Source organism: Chelonoidis abingdonii, chromosome 9 (genome assembly GCF_003597395.2).
Source record: "Chelonoidis abingdonii isolate Lonesome George chromosome 9, CheloAbing_2.0, whole genome shotgun sequence".
Classification (NCBI taxonomy): Eukaryota; Metazoa; Chordata; order Testudines; family Testudinidae; genus Chelonoidis; species Chelonoidis abingdonii.
Window position 1 is genome coordinate 2,803,862 of NC_133777.1, and position 15,628 is coordinate 2,819,489.

At 52.2% G+C, this 15,628-nt stretch overlaps 1 protein-coding gene across 1 annotated transcript in view; it reads right to left on the bottom strand.

Annotated features, from left to right (window-relative positions):
* Positions 1–15,628, bottom strand: part of RAB26 (RAB26, member RAS oncogene family) — a 226,301-nt gene that overhangs the window by 5,265 nt on the left and 205,408 nt on the right. The window contains exon 6 of the mRNA XM_075069135.1: positions 3,171–3,236. Coding sequence (XP_074925236.1) covers positions 3,171–3,236 — 66 coding nt within the window. The remainder of the gene's footprint in view (positions 1–3,170; positions 3,237–15,628) is intronic.

Sequence of the window (15,628 nt, forward strand, 5' to 3'; positions counted from 1 at the left end):
AGCAATTTGCAGTGGATCAGCAGAACAATGTCAGGCAAAGCTATGGAGTGCGGGCTGACATGGACATGACTAGTACAGTCACTCAGCATCCCCACCCCACCAGTAAATCACATTTCACTTCCTTTACCAGAGAGCTGGGCCAAAGAAGGAGGCTTCTTTTCTCCCATATATGTGCTGGGGAGACCAGCTTGAGTTGCTGGAGCCAGGAAAACACAAAGAGGGCAATTTCTGTGCCATGATTTGTTGCTCTATGAAAGAGGGCCTATGTTCTAATGGTCAGAGCAAGAGAGAGAATTGGGACTTCAGGGTTCCATCCATGGCTCTGTCATTAACTTAACCTTGAACAAATCCTCTTAGCTACTCTGTGCCTCAATTTCCCATCTATAATATGGAGAGACGAATACTTCCCTGTGTCGCAGGGGGATGACAGACAGCATTAACTTATGCCTGTTGAATGCTCTGAGATCCTTGAATGATGGCCCAGTAGAAGGCAGAAAGTCTAGAGTTATGGAGTTGGAGAACTAAGCAATGAATCGACACACACTTGGCTTCAGCCCCAGAGAGAGATTAAAGTTGCAGTTGTCCAAGGAGTTTCCTGCAATGAATGGATGGAGTGGCAGGGCTGCCCTAAATCAAGTCAACAGGGAAACAAGCACACATCTGATGTTCTCTCTCTACCCAGCAAAGATACAATCAGCCCAGGTCAACCACTGGGTCACTGCTCTCTGGATAAAGGGAAGGAGCCATGCGCGGGGGTCAGGGGTGCAGAGCAATGTACCCTCAGGGTGTGGAAGAGTTAATTAAATTCAACGAGTTCCAGATGGGTTCACCAAGGCATTCACTTCAAAGAAGTTCCTAGAGACACCCCGGAACGAACAAGAAAGGCCCTTCAATAGACCACTGGTCCATGCACACCCAGACAGACGCATGCAGGTCCCGATCAGACTCAGCATCCAGTAGCTGGCACGATGCAATAAACAAGAAGTGTTTGCAATTCGCTTAGGTTAGCGGAAACAACCAGCACTGCGTCGGAGTTGGCCTCTCGTTCCCAACAGCAGCCCCCTCCCCAGTAACAGAAAACGGAAAGGCTAAGGCTGGATTTGTAGGTGAGGAGATCTGAATGAAGACAAGAGCGATTCTGTTCATTCCCAAAGCTTTGCTTCCAAGTCACTATTCCCGGGAGGGCTTCTGTAATGTTCCTGCAAATCAGCTCTTACAGCACCAAGGCGAGAGCAGTCTCAGCCCAACAAAATTGGAGTCTGGTATCAGAGAAGAATCTGACAAGCATGCCTGGCTCTGGCTAGCGCAGCTCCTGCTCTCAAACCCAGGGGAGCATAGGCAGGGCAGCCAGAGAAATGCCAGGCTGCTTGGATCCAGAGGGCACCTGGCCTTACTGGGAGCTGCCCAGGTTGAGGATGCAGCTGGTTGGGATCCACGCTAGTTTACGAGCGAGTTGGGTCCGTCCTTTTGACACCTGGCCAGGTGGGCAGTCACAGTTTAGGTGCCCCAATGTTTATCACTAAGGAGAGAGAAGGCAAGGATCTGTCCGTCCAGATCTCTGCTTCTCAGGAAGGAAAGCAAGTGCTGAACCAACCCTCAGAGAAGCATGATCATTACTAGATCCCCACAGGCAGGGACTGACATGTATCCAGACTCTATGGACACCTCTTCATTCCTCCCACTAAGGACCTGCTTTGTAGACTGGGGAAGAAACCTGCCCCCATGCAGCTCAGTAAAGCAGATCTCCAGACAGGTCTGCGTCTTCCATACCGAACAGGCCCCTGTTCTTCTGGAGCCTACAGATGGAAAGCACCTCTCATGGTCACCCAAGAAAAACACTGGCCAAGTAATAACCCACAGACCCAACCTAGAAAAGAGGACATTAAGGGGGAACATCTATCGTGGTCTTCAGCTACTTAAAAGGCTGCCATAAAAAGATGGAGAAAGTTGTTCTCTCTTGCCACAGAGGGCAGCACAAGAGGCAACGGGTTCAAACTACCATATTTAGATTAAATCTTCAGAAAAACTCAACTGTAAGAACTGTCAGCCAATGGCACAGACGCCTTGGGAGGTCATGAAAGCTCCTTCACTGGAGGTTTTCAAAAGGAAACTGGAGCCGTCTGTCTTGGGAGATTGAGGCCCAACAAATCCTGCATCTTCGCAGTGGGTTAGACGATGGTTCTGTGGGGTCTAGGAGTCTAAGCTTAGGTCAAGTAGCTACATTGCTCAGGGCTGTGATGTAATTAGGTCAGCCTCACCTCACTGTAGACGCAGTTAGATCAATGGAAGAATTCTTCCACTGACCAGGGGGTGGATTTACTACAGCGACGGAAACCCCCCTCTGCCACTGTAGTAAGGGCCTGCACTACAGTGGTGTATAGGGGCTCTCGGCCACATTCTCCCCCAGTGGAAGCCAGCAAAATCTGTTAGTGGATTGGGCCCACTGTCTGCAAAGTGCCTCAAGAGCCTTGGAGAGAAGAGGTGATAGATGCCCTAAGCGTCACTAACGCTGTACAGTAGGTTCCGGGCATGCTGACATCAGGCAACAATGTAACAAAGTGAAGAAACGGGAGTCTCCCCCAAGAAGTATCACACACCCCAATTCTGAAAAACGGGCTGAGTCAGAGAAGCAAGGCTCTGCCAACACAAACCTCCCCAGACACAGGACCCCGCCCACCTCCATGTCGGTAACCGGGTGCCCCAGCCGATGGTCACTCATGCAGCTGGTAATCTGAATACTCAGAAAGGGAGCCCAAATCGCTTGTAAGGGTCAGGCCCATGGACCAGCAAATGCCGCAGCACAGTGAGGGCAGGGCACTGCCAGACAATTAGCCCAGTCTGCGTCCCCCTATAGCCTAATTCTCCTGATTACATTTGCTCAGAGACCTTGCTGAGGGCTCAGCAGCACCGGAAGCCTCTTGGGGAGGTTCCCCAGCTTTGAATGATGCCTGCTTGAAGGGGCATAAGGAACAAAGCGGATTTCCTGCCAATTCATGATGGAGGCATCCCTGGGCTCCTGAGAGCCCCCAACATTTCATGCCAATGTTAGGCTTTGAAACTACGTCTGCAGATGGCTAATGCCCACAGGGGGGGTGTTCTGGACCTGACTGGCAATGAGACAGGGTGACTGTCTGGGAACTAGCCTGGCTTTGTGGCCAGACCCAACTCACCTTATTTCCCAGCAGCATGAGGACCACATCTTGCTGTGCGTATTCATGGATCTCGGTCAGCCATGCCTAGGAGAGAAACAGAACAGAGGCTGCACAACATGGGTAGAGACAATTCCAGACATAGGAGCTCCGAGAGGGAGCAGGCCGCAGTGGGGCCAGTTCACAAAGCTACCCCCTTCCCATGCTTGCCACCTGGGGGACACGCCCAGCCCTAGCGGTGGGAGACATCTGATCCATTCACTTCTTACACACCTGCTACCTGACTGCCGTGTTTTGCTGTTCACGTAACGGTGGCCTTTCCTCTAAGATCAAATACAGCATCCCTTTAACATCTTATCAGGGGACCTGCAGGGAGACGGACTCAGTCCCCTATAGCGCATGCATTTCCTATAGCCATGATGAAGGAGGCTACACAACCTGCTGGAAGAATATTGGGTAGGTCTCAGCATCACCCTCTGTGATGTAACACAGTCCTGTGGAGCTGAGCATCCCCTGGAGTGCAGCCTCTGATTCATAGAATATCAGGGTTGGAAGAGACTTCAGGAGGTATCTAGTCCAACCCCCTGCTCAAGGCAGGACCAAGCCCCAGACAGATTTTTGCCCCAGATCCCTAAGTGGCCCCCTCAAGGACTCAACTCACATCCCTGGGTTTAGCAGGCCAATGCTCAAACCACTGAGCTATCCCTCCCCCTACATTTAAAGGGGCTGGGGGACTGATTACATCATTACAGGAAAAAGACAGATTTCTGGCTGCGAGGGCATGTATCAACAAGGGCGTGTTGTTATTGCTCGGAGAGCAGCTCTTTGACTGCAGACACCAGGAACGCTAACAAGATAGACCCTGCTGGGCCCTGCCATTAAGGCTCAGTGCTGTCGAGAGCAGGGACACACTCAGCACACTTACCCTGCGGGGTGGAGAGGCTGGATTGAGGGGGAGGGTGTCTAGGAACAATTTCCATAGAAACATAGAATTGGAAGGTATCTCGAGAGGTCATCTAGTCCAGTCCTCTGCACTCATGGCAGGACTAAGTATTATTGAGACTATCCCTGACAGGTGTTTGTCCAACCTGCTCTTAAAAATCCCCAGGGAGGGAGATTCCACAACCTCCCTGGGCAATTTATTCCAGTGCTTAACCACCCTGACAGTTAGGAAGTTTTTCCTAATGTCCAACCTAAACCTCCCTTGCTGCAATTTAAGGCCATTGCTTCTTGTCCTATCCTCAGAGGTTAAGAAAAATGATTTCTCTCCCTCCTCCTCGTACCAACCTTTTATGTACTTGAAAACTCTTATGTCCCCTCTCAGTCTTCTCTTCTCCAGACTAAACAAACCCAATTTTTTCAATCTTCCCTCATTTTTGTTGCTCTTCTCTGGACTTCCTCCAATTTGTCCCCATCTTTCCTGAAATGTGGTGCCCAGAACTGGACACAATACTCCAGTTGAGGCCTAATCAGTGCGGAGTAGAGCAGAAGAATTACTTCTCATGTCTTGCTTACAACACTCCTGCTAATACATCCCAGAATGATGTCTGCTTTTTTTGCAACACCGTTACACTGTTGACTCATACGTAGCTTATGAACCACTATGACCCCCAGATCCCTTTCACAGTGCTCCTTCCTAGGCTGTCATTTCCCATTTTGTACGTGTGCAACTGATTATTCCTTCCTAAGTGGAGTACTTTGCATTTGTCCTTATTGAATTTCCTCCTGTTTACTTCAGACCATCTCTCCAGATCATTTTGAATTTTAATCTTACCCTCCAAAGCACTTGCAGCCCCTTCCAGCTTGGTATCATCTGCAAACTTTATAAATGTACATTCTATAGCATTATCTAAATCATGGATGAAAATATTGAACAGAACCAGACCCAGAACTGATCCCTGCGGGACCCCACTTGATATGCCCTTCCAGCATGACTGTGAACCACTGATAACTACTCTCTGGGAATGGTTTTCCAACCAGTCATGCACCCCCTCTTATAATTGCTCCATTTGGTTGCATTTCCCATCAATAACCCACGGAGGATGCAGCTTTGGGGTTGGTTTGTTTAAGAGGTGAAATGAGTGATTGGAGCAGGATTCCGAATACCTTCGCACCCAAAGAATTTGCAGGGGAAAACGGCAGAGCTCTTACAACCTTCCTGCGATGCAGCCAGCATCCCGTTACGGGTAATGGCCCTCGGGAGAAGGCTTGCGAAGAGTAACTGCCTCCTCCTGCCTCCTCTCTTTTAGGGATATGGAGGGCAGCCTTCACCCTCCTCCCCAGAAGCCTCTCCCTCCCCTGCATGCTGACTAGATAAGGCAACAGCAGCAGGGGGCGCAGATGCTGGAAGTAAGGGTCTGCTGCACCCCCTGGTGTGAAGTACAGTGGAGTCACATCATAGGCGCATTTAACTTATGCAATTTTAACTATACGCGCTCGGCAAAACAAAACAAAAAAGAGAAAAACAACAATTTAAATACTGTACCTGTAGTGCGGGTGATTCTGCCCGCCATTCCACTCAATGAGCATTTGACTAGACGCGATTTTCGCCTTACACACTGACTTTAGAACCTAACCCCCGCGTAAGATGCGACTCCCCTGTAGTGCTAACAACCCAAATACGTGGTTTCTGCCTTCAGCACCCGCACTGTAAAAATTGTTCCAGCACCTCTGGAAGTGGGTCACATACAGGGCACCTTCCATCCGAGGCACCTCAAACGCCATGCCTGCCTCTGCCAGTGTTACCTACGTGTCAGACAGTAACTGAGCACAGGCATTTGCCATCTAAGTACTTTTGTCGCCCTCAGCACTATCCTGTCTGACTTGCCCAAGATCTCACACCCCGGCAGCATCACAGCAAGGAACAGAACCCAGGAGTCCTGACTCACAAGCCCCTGTGCTGACCATTGGGCAACTGTGCCTTCAGACAGCTGGCCCTGGCAGGCCAGGACTCATACCTCTCTGCATGTCATGGTCCCTCTCAGCTCTGTACCAGGCTAAGTCTCTCTATGCCCTTTGCTCGAAACTCTGTTAAGGAGAAGGCAGAGCAGCTGGGCTGGATTCCCAGTGGAGTGGGGACCGTCACTGATGTATTAACAGAACCTACTAAAGGTTAGTGAACACAGTCTCTGGCAGGTTGTTCCTCTCTGGGTGCAGCCCTAACGCTAAGATGACTGCTTCTCTGAGCCTGCCTCTGATGCAGTCTAACAACAGTCCCTCAGAACTAGGGGCCCCTTAGCCACTTAACAAGTATTGCCCCTTTTTAAAACTAAATTGATCAATTTCTACCTTGGTGGCCATTTGAGTCACATGCTTATTACCCTCCTGTGCCTTTTTTTAAAGGATGAAATTAACATCTTGCGTCCATGAATACAGCTTTGTTAGGGAAAAAAGTCACCATCCAAATCAAAAAGAAAAAAAACCCTCAAGGCCTCTAATTTTCCAGCAGACCTTAATTTCAGATCTTGTTTAAAGTGTCTCTCTCCCAGACCATGCTTCAATAAGTGATTCCTCCCAGCGTGTGCCCATCGCTCTCCAGTATGGCCCAGAGACTGCTGGAGCATTAACACATTATTATTAGCCCAGCACCGCCTGATGCAGCTGTTTCGGAAATGCATTTGCTCCACTGTTGTTTAAAGCTTTATCCCTAAAGCTCTTAATAGCCTGTCCCAGAGGCCCTCGCTAGGTAAATTCGATAACCAGGTTTTATCTCACTTCACTCTGAAGGGCTGGGCTGGAATTAGAGTCATTCTCCCTCCGAGAAGGGGCCTATAATCAGATTTTTTGTTTTCCTTGAGGAGGTGGCATTTTTGACCATCTTGACTTCTTATCAGTGTTGCCTCGCCTGGCTCTCCAGGTCCGAATCAAGCCCTGGAGGGGAGAGCTCCGGATGGTTCTCCAATGGCATGAAAGGCCAGTGGTGCACTAGGAAATAAACAATGAGGGTCTTGTCCTGACGGGGGCTGGAGCTGTAACCCCCTTAGCTGCCCAATTAATGGGAGCTGATGGGTCTGGTTTCATGGCTGACATTCAGATTTAAAAAGAAAAAAAATAAATAAATCACGCAAATGCTTCAGTTTCTAGGAGGTTGTTAAATAAATGTAAACAAGGATGTAAGTTAGTCCCTAGCCCAATGCAACAGTATTCAAGGGACACCCAACTCACATTCCACTCATGAATCAATAACGGGCTGGACAGCAGGAACCTGCTCAGCCATTGAGCTCAGTGAGAGTACTCGGGGGAGTGAGGTGTGCAGGATGAGGACCATGGTGAGAAACCAACATTGAAATGGGACATTGTCCAAAATGATCAGTCAGTTAAGGTTACGTGTGGGTCAGACAAGCCACGCCCCAGCACTGCCTTCATTGGCCTCACCAGACAGTGGTTGTCTTGGTGGAGTCAGCCTGAGATTCTAATTCTTCCTATCGGCATGAAGGCTGGCAGCCAGCACCATCAGGAATTCAGTCTGATCTCGGATGGCAAGCCCATGTAGTCCAACAGGATGGGGAGCTCTCTGTCTGCTCCGCATAATTGTCCAGATCAGCCATTCAACTTGCATCTTCCCTGGTAATAGGCTGGGAGCCTCTCTTTCTAACGCTGTGTGGCATGATGCACTCCGTTCCCGCTAACAATGCCTGTTTCAGGGCCCCCAAAACAATTTATATGATAAACAGACCTGTAGACCCTCCTCCCTGTGTCATTAGTCTGTGCAGCCTGATTCCGTTTTTAGGTTAAACAGACAAGTTGGGGGATTTGGTGCAAGGAACACAATATGTCAACTTCCGCGCATGCGCTAAAGACAACACTTTTGTCATTTACTGATTGACTTGAGCAGTGCAAACAGATGCGACCCTGCCCTTCCCACGCGCACACGCCTTCTCAATGCTCCGTGCACTGGCTGCAAAGCTGAGCCACTGTGCTGGTGCGTTCGGAGGTGCTCCCTTCACACAGCAGCGAGAGCCTAGCCTCCCCATGCTACCGCCGCTGTCCTCCTTGGGGTTCCTAGTCTAGCAGCAGCACACGTTTCCCAGCAGGTGGTGCGGAACAGTCATGCCAAGAGCAAGGGAGACGCTTTGTAGGGTGATCCTAGGGTGTGTCCATTAGTCTTGGAGCCAGAGTCAACCACAGGGTCTGTCTGTATCCAGCAGCCTTGAAGACTCTGTCCATTACTGCCAAGCAAGCCCTGAGTGCAGTCTCTTGTGAGACTCCAGCAGGGGAGGCAGCTGCAGGGAAGGAGAGCTGCAGCTTTCATTCTGGAGACTTCGGTGCGACCTCTCGCTTCTTACACACAGGAGCTGTCACAGAGCCCGATCTCTCAATCTCTTCGCTTGCTGAGCTGTGGAGGGTTCACGTTTGAAATGCCTTTAAAAAAAGACCTTTGATGGAGCTGCCCACCCCCGACTCGCCAGTGAAGAAATGATGTCTTAATGGGTAAGAGGCGACGAGCGTTTGAGGATCAGAAATGGGAGCACAAGCACAGGACAGGAATCCCAGGTGAATTCTGGCTAGGGAAGAGGCTAACAGCAGAGTGCTCCAAGCAGCCATGGTAGCCTTGGGCTGGGTGGACACGGGGGGGTGTCTTATGGACCCAATGTTAATGAAGCCCTTGCTCACTATTACAGACTTAACCATGTCCATGTGGCTCAGGGTTCCGTGCTGTCACTCCCATCGCAACAACCACCCTGAACATCTTTTTAACCATCCAGAAAACAAGGGAAAAACAACTCAAGCCTTTGCAATGGTATCCAACCCCCTTATTCCTTTCCCCTTTAGCTGGAGTGAGTCTTATGGGGGAGCTCCAGTTTGACAGGCTGGCAGACGGTCCTTTGGGGCTGGTTTAGAGTCGGATCTGGAAGACAAACCCAGACGAACACCCTCAAAGGAAAAGAACAGTGCAAGAATACGGCGCCCGTCTCTGGCGCTGATTCGCTGGAGATGCCCCGCACATAGTCTGATCAGTCATTCTACGGTCTGGCAAAACCCCACCTCTGAATGACTCTCTCCCTCGTCAACACTACAGGGAACCAGAAACACCACAGGGAGACTTGCCAGTGGGACAACATGACATCCTCTTCTGTTCTCTCTGGACGGCTGGAGAGAGGTCACAAAGGTGCATTGCACAGCCTGTGACAGCTGAGGCTCTGCACCTTGGCTCAGGTAAGTGTTCTGAAGCTGTGATGCCAGGCTCAACCAGATCACTTGGGCTCACAGCCACCCCCAGTATGTTCCAGAGCCCAGTGAACTCTCAGAGGTCGCTGCTGCAGGCCTGGACAAGAAGAGGTGCATGGAAAGTGAAATGCGAAATCTAGCCAGAGCGCACCGAACTGGAGTGCTGTCGCTATTTTATTTTTCAGATTCTACAGCGACTCCTGTTCTCTGTATCAAACCAGGTGGTTAAAGCACCTCGGGCCAGTTTAATCCCTGGTGTAAATCCACTAGATTTGCCAGAGATGAACTGGGCTCTTTATAAAGAAAAATAACTCGAGTGCTATTGAAAATACTTGGTGGACAAGAGAGACCATCTTCTCTTTAGGGCAGTGGTCACCAACCCGTCGATCATGATCGACTGGTCAATCTCCGACTGCGCTGGTGCAGTGGGGCTGCATGCTGCTAAGGCAGGCTCCCTGCCTGCCACCGCCCCACGCCACTCCTCCCACGCTCCCCTGGGCCACAGCTCCCCGTTTCCAGCCTATGGGGGCAATGCCTGCAGAGAGGGGCAGCACGCGGAGCCACGTGCCTTCTTCCGGGAGCGACATGGCCACATGGTGCACTACTGGCTGGCAGGGTGGCCCAGCCCGTGATAGGGAGGAGGTGCCGATGTGCCTGAGTGGGGCCCAGCCCCGCTGCGTTGTCGCCCAAGGTAAGTGCCCCCCTCCCAGAGCCAGCACCCCAACACTCTACCCCAGCCTAGAGCCCCCTCCTGCACCCAAACTCCCTCCCAGAGCCTACACTCTGCACCCCAACCCCCTGCCCCAGGCTCATCCCAGAGCCCTCTCCCACACTCTGAACCCCTCTGCCCCTGCCCAGAGCCTGCACACGCCCCCAAACCCAACCCCTGCCCCAGCCCAGTGAAAGTGAATGAGTATGGGGGAGAGCAAGCGATGGAGAAAGGGGGGATGGAGTGAGTGGACAGAGCCTCAAGGAAGGGGCAGGATAGATCCTGGATCACCCTTGAATTCAAAAAGTGATCTTGGGCGTAAAAGGGTTGGAGACCACTGCTTATGGGGCACCGGCTCGTATGATGAGCAATGCCTCTTTTGGACACGAGATGGAGCTGGAGACATGGAAGACCTCGTGGAGAACGCACTGGGGAGGAATTGCCCTGTGACTGTCCTGCCAGGCCTGGCAGAGCCGAGTTGGGAAAGGGCATCAGTCCTCTCCTGGCAGCTGTACCGCCAGATGCTGACACCCCGTCCCCTGCTGGAGCTTAGGCAAGCACATGGGGCGGCGGCCGGATCAATACTGCACGGCCCCAAGGCCAGCCCCTTTGAAGTGACCCCTGGAAACCCGAACCAGCAGCCACAGCCCCTGTCCCGGTGTCAGCGTCCGGGGTCTGCCCTACTCAGCCTTCCAGCCATCACCTGCCTCTGGGCAGGGGCCCATGTCACACTCCCCTCTGCCCAGCTCCCTGCCTTCCCTGATCTCCCCCGACTGCCAGCGCCTGCGCGTCATTCTCTCTCCCAGGGCTATGGCGGTGCATTGCCAGCAGGTACACATTACCCCACAGCTCCTGTGAACAAGCATCCTTCTCCCTACGGTCAAAGCCTGCCACAGAAACACAAAGCCCCTGGAAGTTCCCACACGTGGTAGAAGCTCCCCAGAGGTCACCCATCCATGTCATGGGGCCATAGCAGGCAAAGGCTTCCAAACTCCAAGGGCTGGGGCCGATATCGTGTCCGTATGGGGATCAGGGAGCAGGCCCTGAGCCCGTTCGCACCCAGCCTTTCCTACTAAAAGCCCTTTCTTTGGCGTTGCCCAGGCTGAAGTGATCTGTGCCAGCCTCTCCGGGCTGATCGCTCTCAGGAGCTGGGGACTTCCCGTCCCCCTGGGGCTGGAACACGACCATCTCCTCCTGTGTCAGTCTAGAGTAACCTTTGGCTGCAGGGGGAGCCAGCTGGGGAACCTGCCACCTAGAGCTTCCAAGTGCAGTTCTGAGTTTGGGGGCATTTGGAAGCAGGACTTTGGTCTGAGCTCAGCCTCAAAGAAGAGCAGTTCCCGACAAACCCCAAATAGAGGGAGAGACAGGCAGGGGCGGGGGGGAAGGGCGCGGAGGCTAGGAAAGTCAGGCTAGACACAGGCCTGAGGGGGCCCAGATCAGGGGAGTGGGGCTAGACACAGGCCTGGGGGAGGCAGGACAGGGAAGTGGGGCCCAGGCCAGGGGACAGGATAGCACAGTGGTGGGTGCCATCTAAGAACCTGGACAGACGGCTCTAGGCAGACGGCCAAAGTGGCAGATTGGATTGGAAAAAATGGATCTAATTTGGTGTCACTCCTGCTTTTGGCCTACAGCAGCGTGGAGCTATTAGCGCCCTGGTGTTTGAGTCGGGAGGAAAGGCCAATAGCCAGCAAGTGCCCTTGGCTGAGCTGTTCCAACTCAGGTGGGCCTGGTGCTGTACATCCTGGGGGCCCTGAGCTAAACCCAGAAAGCAAGCTCTGCGCATGGGTTTGGCCTGCTACAGACTCTTCCCCCAGCTGGACTAGACAATAGACTCAGCTGCTAGGCAGTGATTGAATTATGGGGGGGGGGGGGGGGACGACACTGTGAGGCCTTAATGAACACGGATGGTCCCGGACACCATGTGCCCCCACCAGAGCACCCTCTCTATCCGCCACTACCCCTCCCCCCTCCATCTGCCCATAACCTGCCTCCCTGCCCTCCCCAGTCTTCTGCACCCACCAGCACCCCCCCAGCTCACCGGCTCCACTCCCGCCTGTCCTGCCTTGTCCCTGCCCCACCTCTGTCTGTCTCCCCTCTCCCCGGTGCAGAGCTCCTAGAAGGGGAAGGGCTGGGTCTTTGCCCCCTCACCTGCCAGGGCGACAGCTCCCATTCTCTGCCCTCTTTTCCTCCTGTAGGTCGGCTGGTCCTCCACCCCCTGGGTCCCAGCTCACCGGATCACTGACTCCCTCTTCTGAGTGTGTGGAATGGGACGCAGCAGGCTCCTCGTTCTCCAATCCCTCTTCTTGGTGCTTCTCAGAGGCTCCTCACTACACGTTGGAGCCTCAGTGGGCCGGCCAAGGAGCGAGTGGGCCACAGAGATGGAATTTTCTCCCCCTGCCATGCAAGGCCGAGACACGCTGGCAGGGGGCTGTGGGGGAGACACTCAGTGTATTATTGGCCATGCTGCAGCTACACTGAATCCTTCAACCTGGGGAGAGAGCGGGAGGGGGGGGGCAGCCAGTGCAGCCCCTTTCACCAGCACAAATTCACGATTCGCTCCCTCAAGCACTGCTACTTGTATACTCAAAGTCTAGAGTCCAGCAGTGTTTTTAATGAATTAGTTAATTGCCCTGGTAGGAAGGGGAAGGCCTGGTAATCATACAGAGCCCACCCAACGCGCTCCCCGAGCCACACGCTGACAGGTGAGAGAGGAACGGACAGGAAACTGATGCCATGCTTGTCTGAATCTGACAGCCTCATTATCACCAGGATCAGGGTGTGACCCAGAGAGACTGGTTGACAGGAGCAGTTAGAGTGACTCAGAAGCAAAGGCAGATACATCAGGTTGTCAGCTGCCAAGTCTGTAACACACAGCATGAGCGATGACCCCATGACGCAGGGAGAGATGGCACAAGGCAAGATGCCATTAAATGCAACGCTCATCCCCTTTCTCAGAGAGATGGTCACTGAGTTTTGTGTGCGCAAAACTATATACAAATACAACCGTCTGCTAAAGTCATCGTGCACCGAACCCAGCAATGCACACGATGCACACAGACTACTTACGGCAGCCGTTCTCAAGCTGTGCCACTGCCTGCAATTCATTAGAAATCCAGTGAGTAGAGTCACAGAGGTGGGCCACCAAGGACTGCCGGACTTTGGAGGAGGTACGCTAGGCCGGAAAGGCTGAGAATCGCTGATTTAAGGGACTGGGCCAAAGGGATAATTCTGTGTCAAGGAATGTTTTAAAAGGTGACAGGAAAAGCCAAATGATTAACTCTCGGAGGGAGCTCCTGAATCAACAGTCTTTAATTGGAACACCACAATTTAAGAACAAAATTATGATTTCGAGTCAGTGCCAATTTCACAAGCTATAAATGGGCTGCTTGCATGGATGATAAACCTCAGGGAAAGAGGGAATCGGTGTATTCCAGTGCCGGAGAGGATGCAGCATTACACTGCATTCTAAAAAATGGATTTTTCTGAGGAGGAATTTAGTCACGCCTGTCAAATTCCTTTGCATGTGGAGCTTGGTTTTACTACCTCACCCCCACCCCCAGCAATCAATTTGCTACCTCCACCAAAAAGTTTTTTTCTCAAGTATTCTACACAATCAGCTGCTGCTGTTGGCTCGGAGGAGAGTCTCAGGGTTTGGCTGCAGCACATTAGGCTGAGAGCTAACGACGTACTGGAATAGAATAATTACAATTTTAGCCATCTGTGGGCTCGGCAATGCAGCCCAGAGTCCATTCCATGCCTGGCCACAGGTGAGGATGCCCCACAGATCTTTGTAGCCAGGCAGCAGACATGGGAGAAGTACTGAGATCTTGGGATCTCCCCAGCAACCTTTAGATTCACGTCAGCATCCTCTCTCCCCTCTGGCCTATGTTATGCAGGGTCAATGGTACCTTCTGAACGAGTCCACAATGGACCCAGCCTAAAGCCAAGTCTGTAGCCTTTTGAGCAACAGAAGCCAATGAACCAGGCCCAACCTACTCACCAGAAATGTCCCGGGGCTGGGCTGGAGACAAGATCTTTCCCCTAGGGGGTGAGGAGCAGAATGAAAAGATGCTGCCCCGAGACTGGTTTCTCTGGCCCAGTAGCTGTGGGAGTGAACTGCAGCTGGATTGCCCCTTCTGTAGCATGCTTTGGAGCTGTGAGAAGTTACCATGTTTGCAAAACAGTATGGGAGCAAAGGTCTTTTGCCCCATGTCACTGACTCGGCAGCAAAGCTGCTGCAGAGGGAGACAAGGTAACGGAAGTCGCTGCTTGGCAAGTGTGTTATTTCTAAGCAGGAAGTGGGGGCCTTAACCATGAACAGTGCAGAACTATTCTGGGCCTGTTACTTTACGATCAGCAACAGAGCTTGTGCCATTTGACCAAACCCGTCTGAAGGCCAGGTCCCTGCCCCAGGAGCGTCCCAGCCACATCCCCGACAACTGAGAGGCCAGGCAGCCGGGACACCCTGCTGCTGCAAAAAGGAAGCGAGGCAGCGCTAGAGCAGCGGTGTTTTAAGGAGCACACTTGGCATGTGGGCACTAGATGGGCAGTGCCGGCTCCACTTGGACAAGCTGTGAAACTCCAGGATGAGCCTGTGATGCTGATGAGATTCAGCTCACCCGTGTATTCACAACAGGCTGCACAAGCCTAGGGGCCTGGGAGGCAGGTGAGTATTGTTAACCCCATTTTGTAGGTGAGAACACAGAGACTAGGTGAAGTGGGAACTCAGGCAGGGGAGATGGAATTCACTGGGCTGATGTTTTACCAGGAAATCCCATATTCTGCCACTAAACGCCGCAGGATCTGAACTGCAGCAGTGTTACAGACGCAAGTCAAAGAAAGCAGGTTACTGAGAGGCTCCACCGTCTCCAGGAGATTAACTGTGGCCAGGGCGAGTCGTTGCAAAATAGCTCTAACAAGCCTGCTTCTCCACGTCGCTTTCAGGCTGGCTGCACAATGTTGTCGCTACACTGTGCTGCTTCTCAACCAGCCCAAAGAAAATCCTGCGTGGGGGGCTACACGTGGATTGCCTTTAATGGATGTGTCATTTCCAATCAAGGCTTTCCAGAGGAGGGTGGGAGAAACATTTCATCCCAAGCACTGCATATAGAGAGAGACTCAACCGCTGTGCCCAATTTGTCACAGCAGAAGGAGCCTTGATCGTCTAGCAAAGTTGCAGTGAATGTGAACACGCTGCTCTAGGAAACCTGAAGGGAGAGCAAAGGTTAGCGTGTGTTTGCTGGAGGCGGGAATCCTTCCGCTTGGAGAAGAGCAAACACACTGGCACAAAGATTTCCTTGGCCCGGATTTTTCTAGTTCCTTTCAGATTAAGTGGATTCACTCTACATACAGGCAAACCTTTCAGATCTGAGAGTGGAATTTTGCACAAAGTGACGGTTCTGAGCCAGGAAACGACTGAGAGCGAAACAATGGAGATTTCTACAAAACATGCTAAGCCCGCTGGTGGTGGGTTTTTTGTTTGTTTTTTTAAATTATAACTACAAGGTGTCCGACCAAGACACGCCACTTCACGCGGGGGAACCGCGCCTTGCTCTGTGATTGCCAGGAGCAGGCCAGTGGGAAGAGAAGTGCTCAGTGTGAT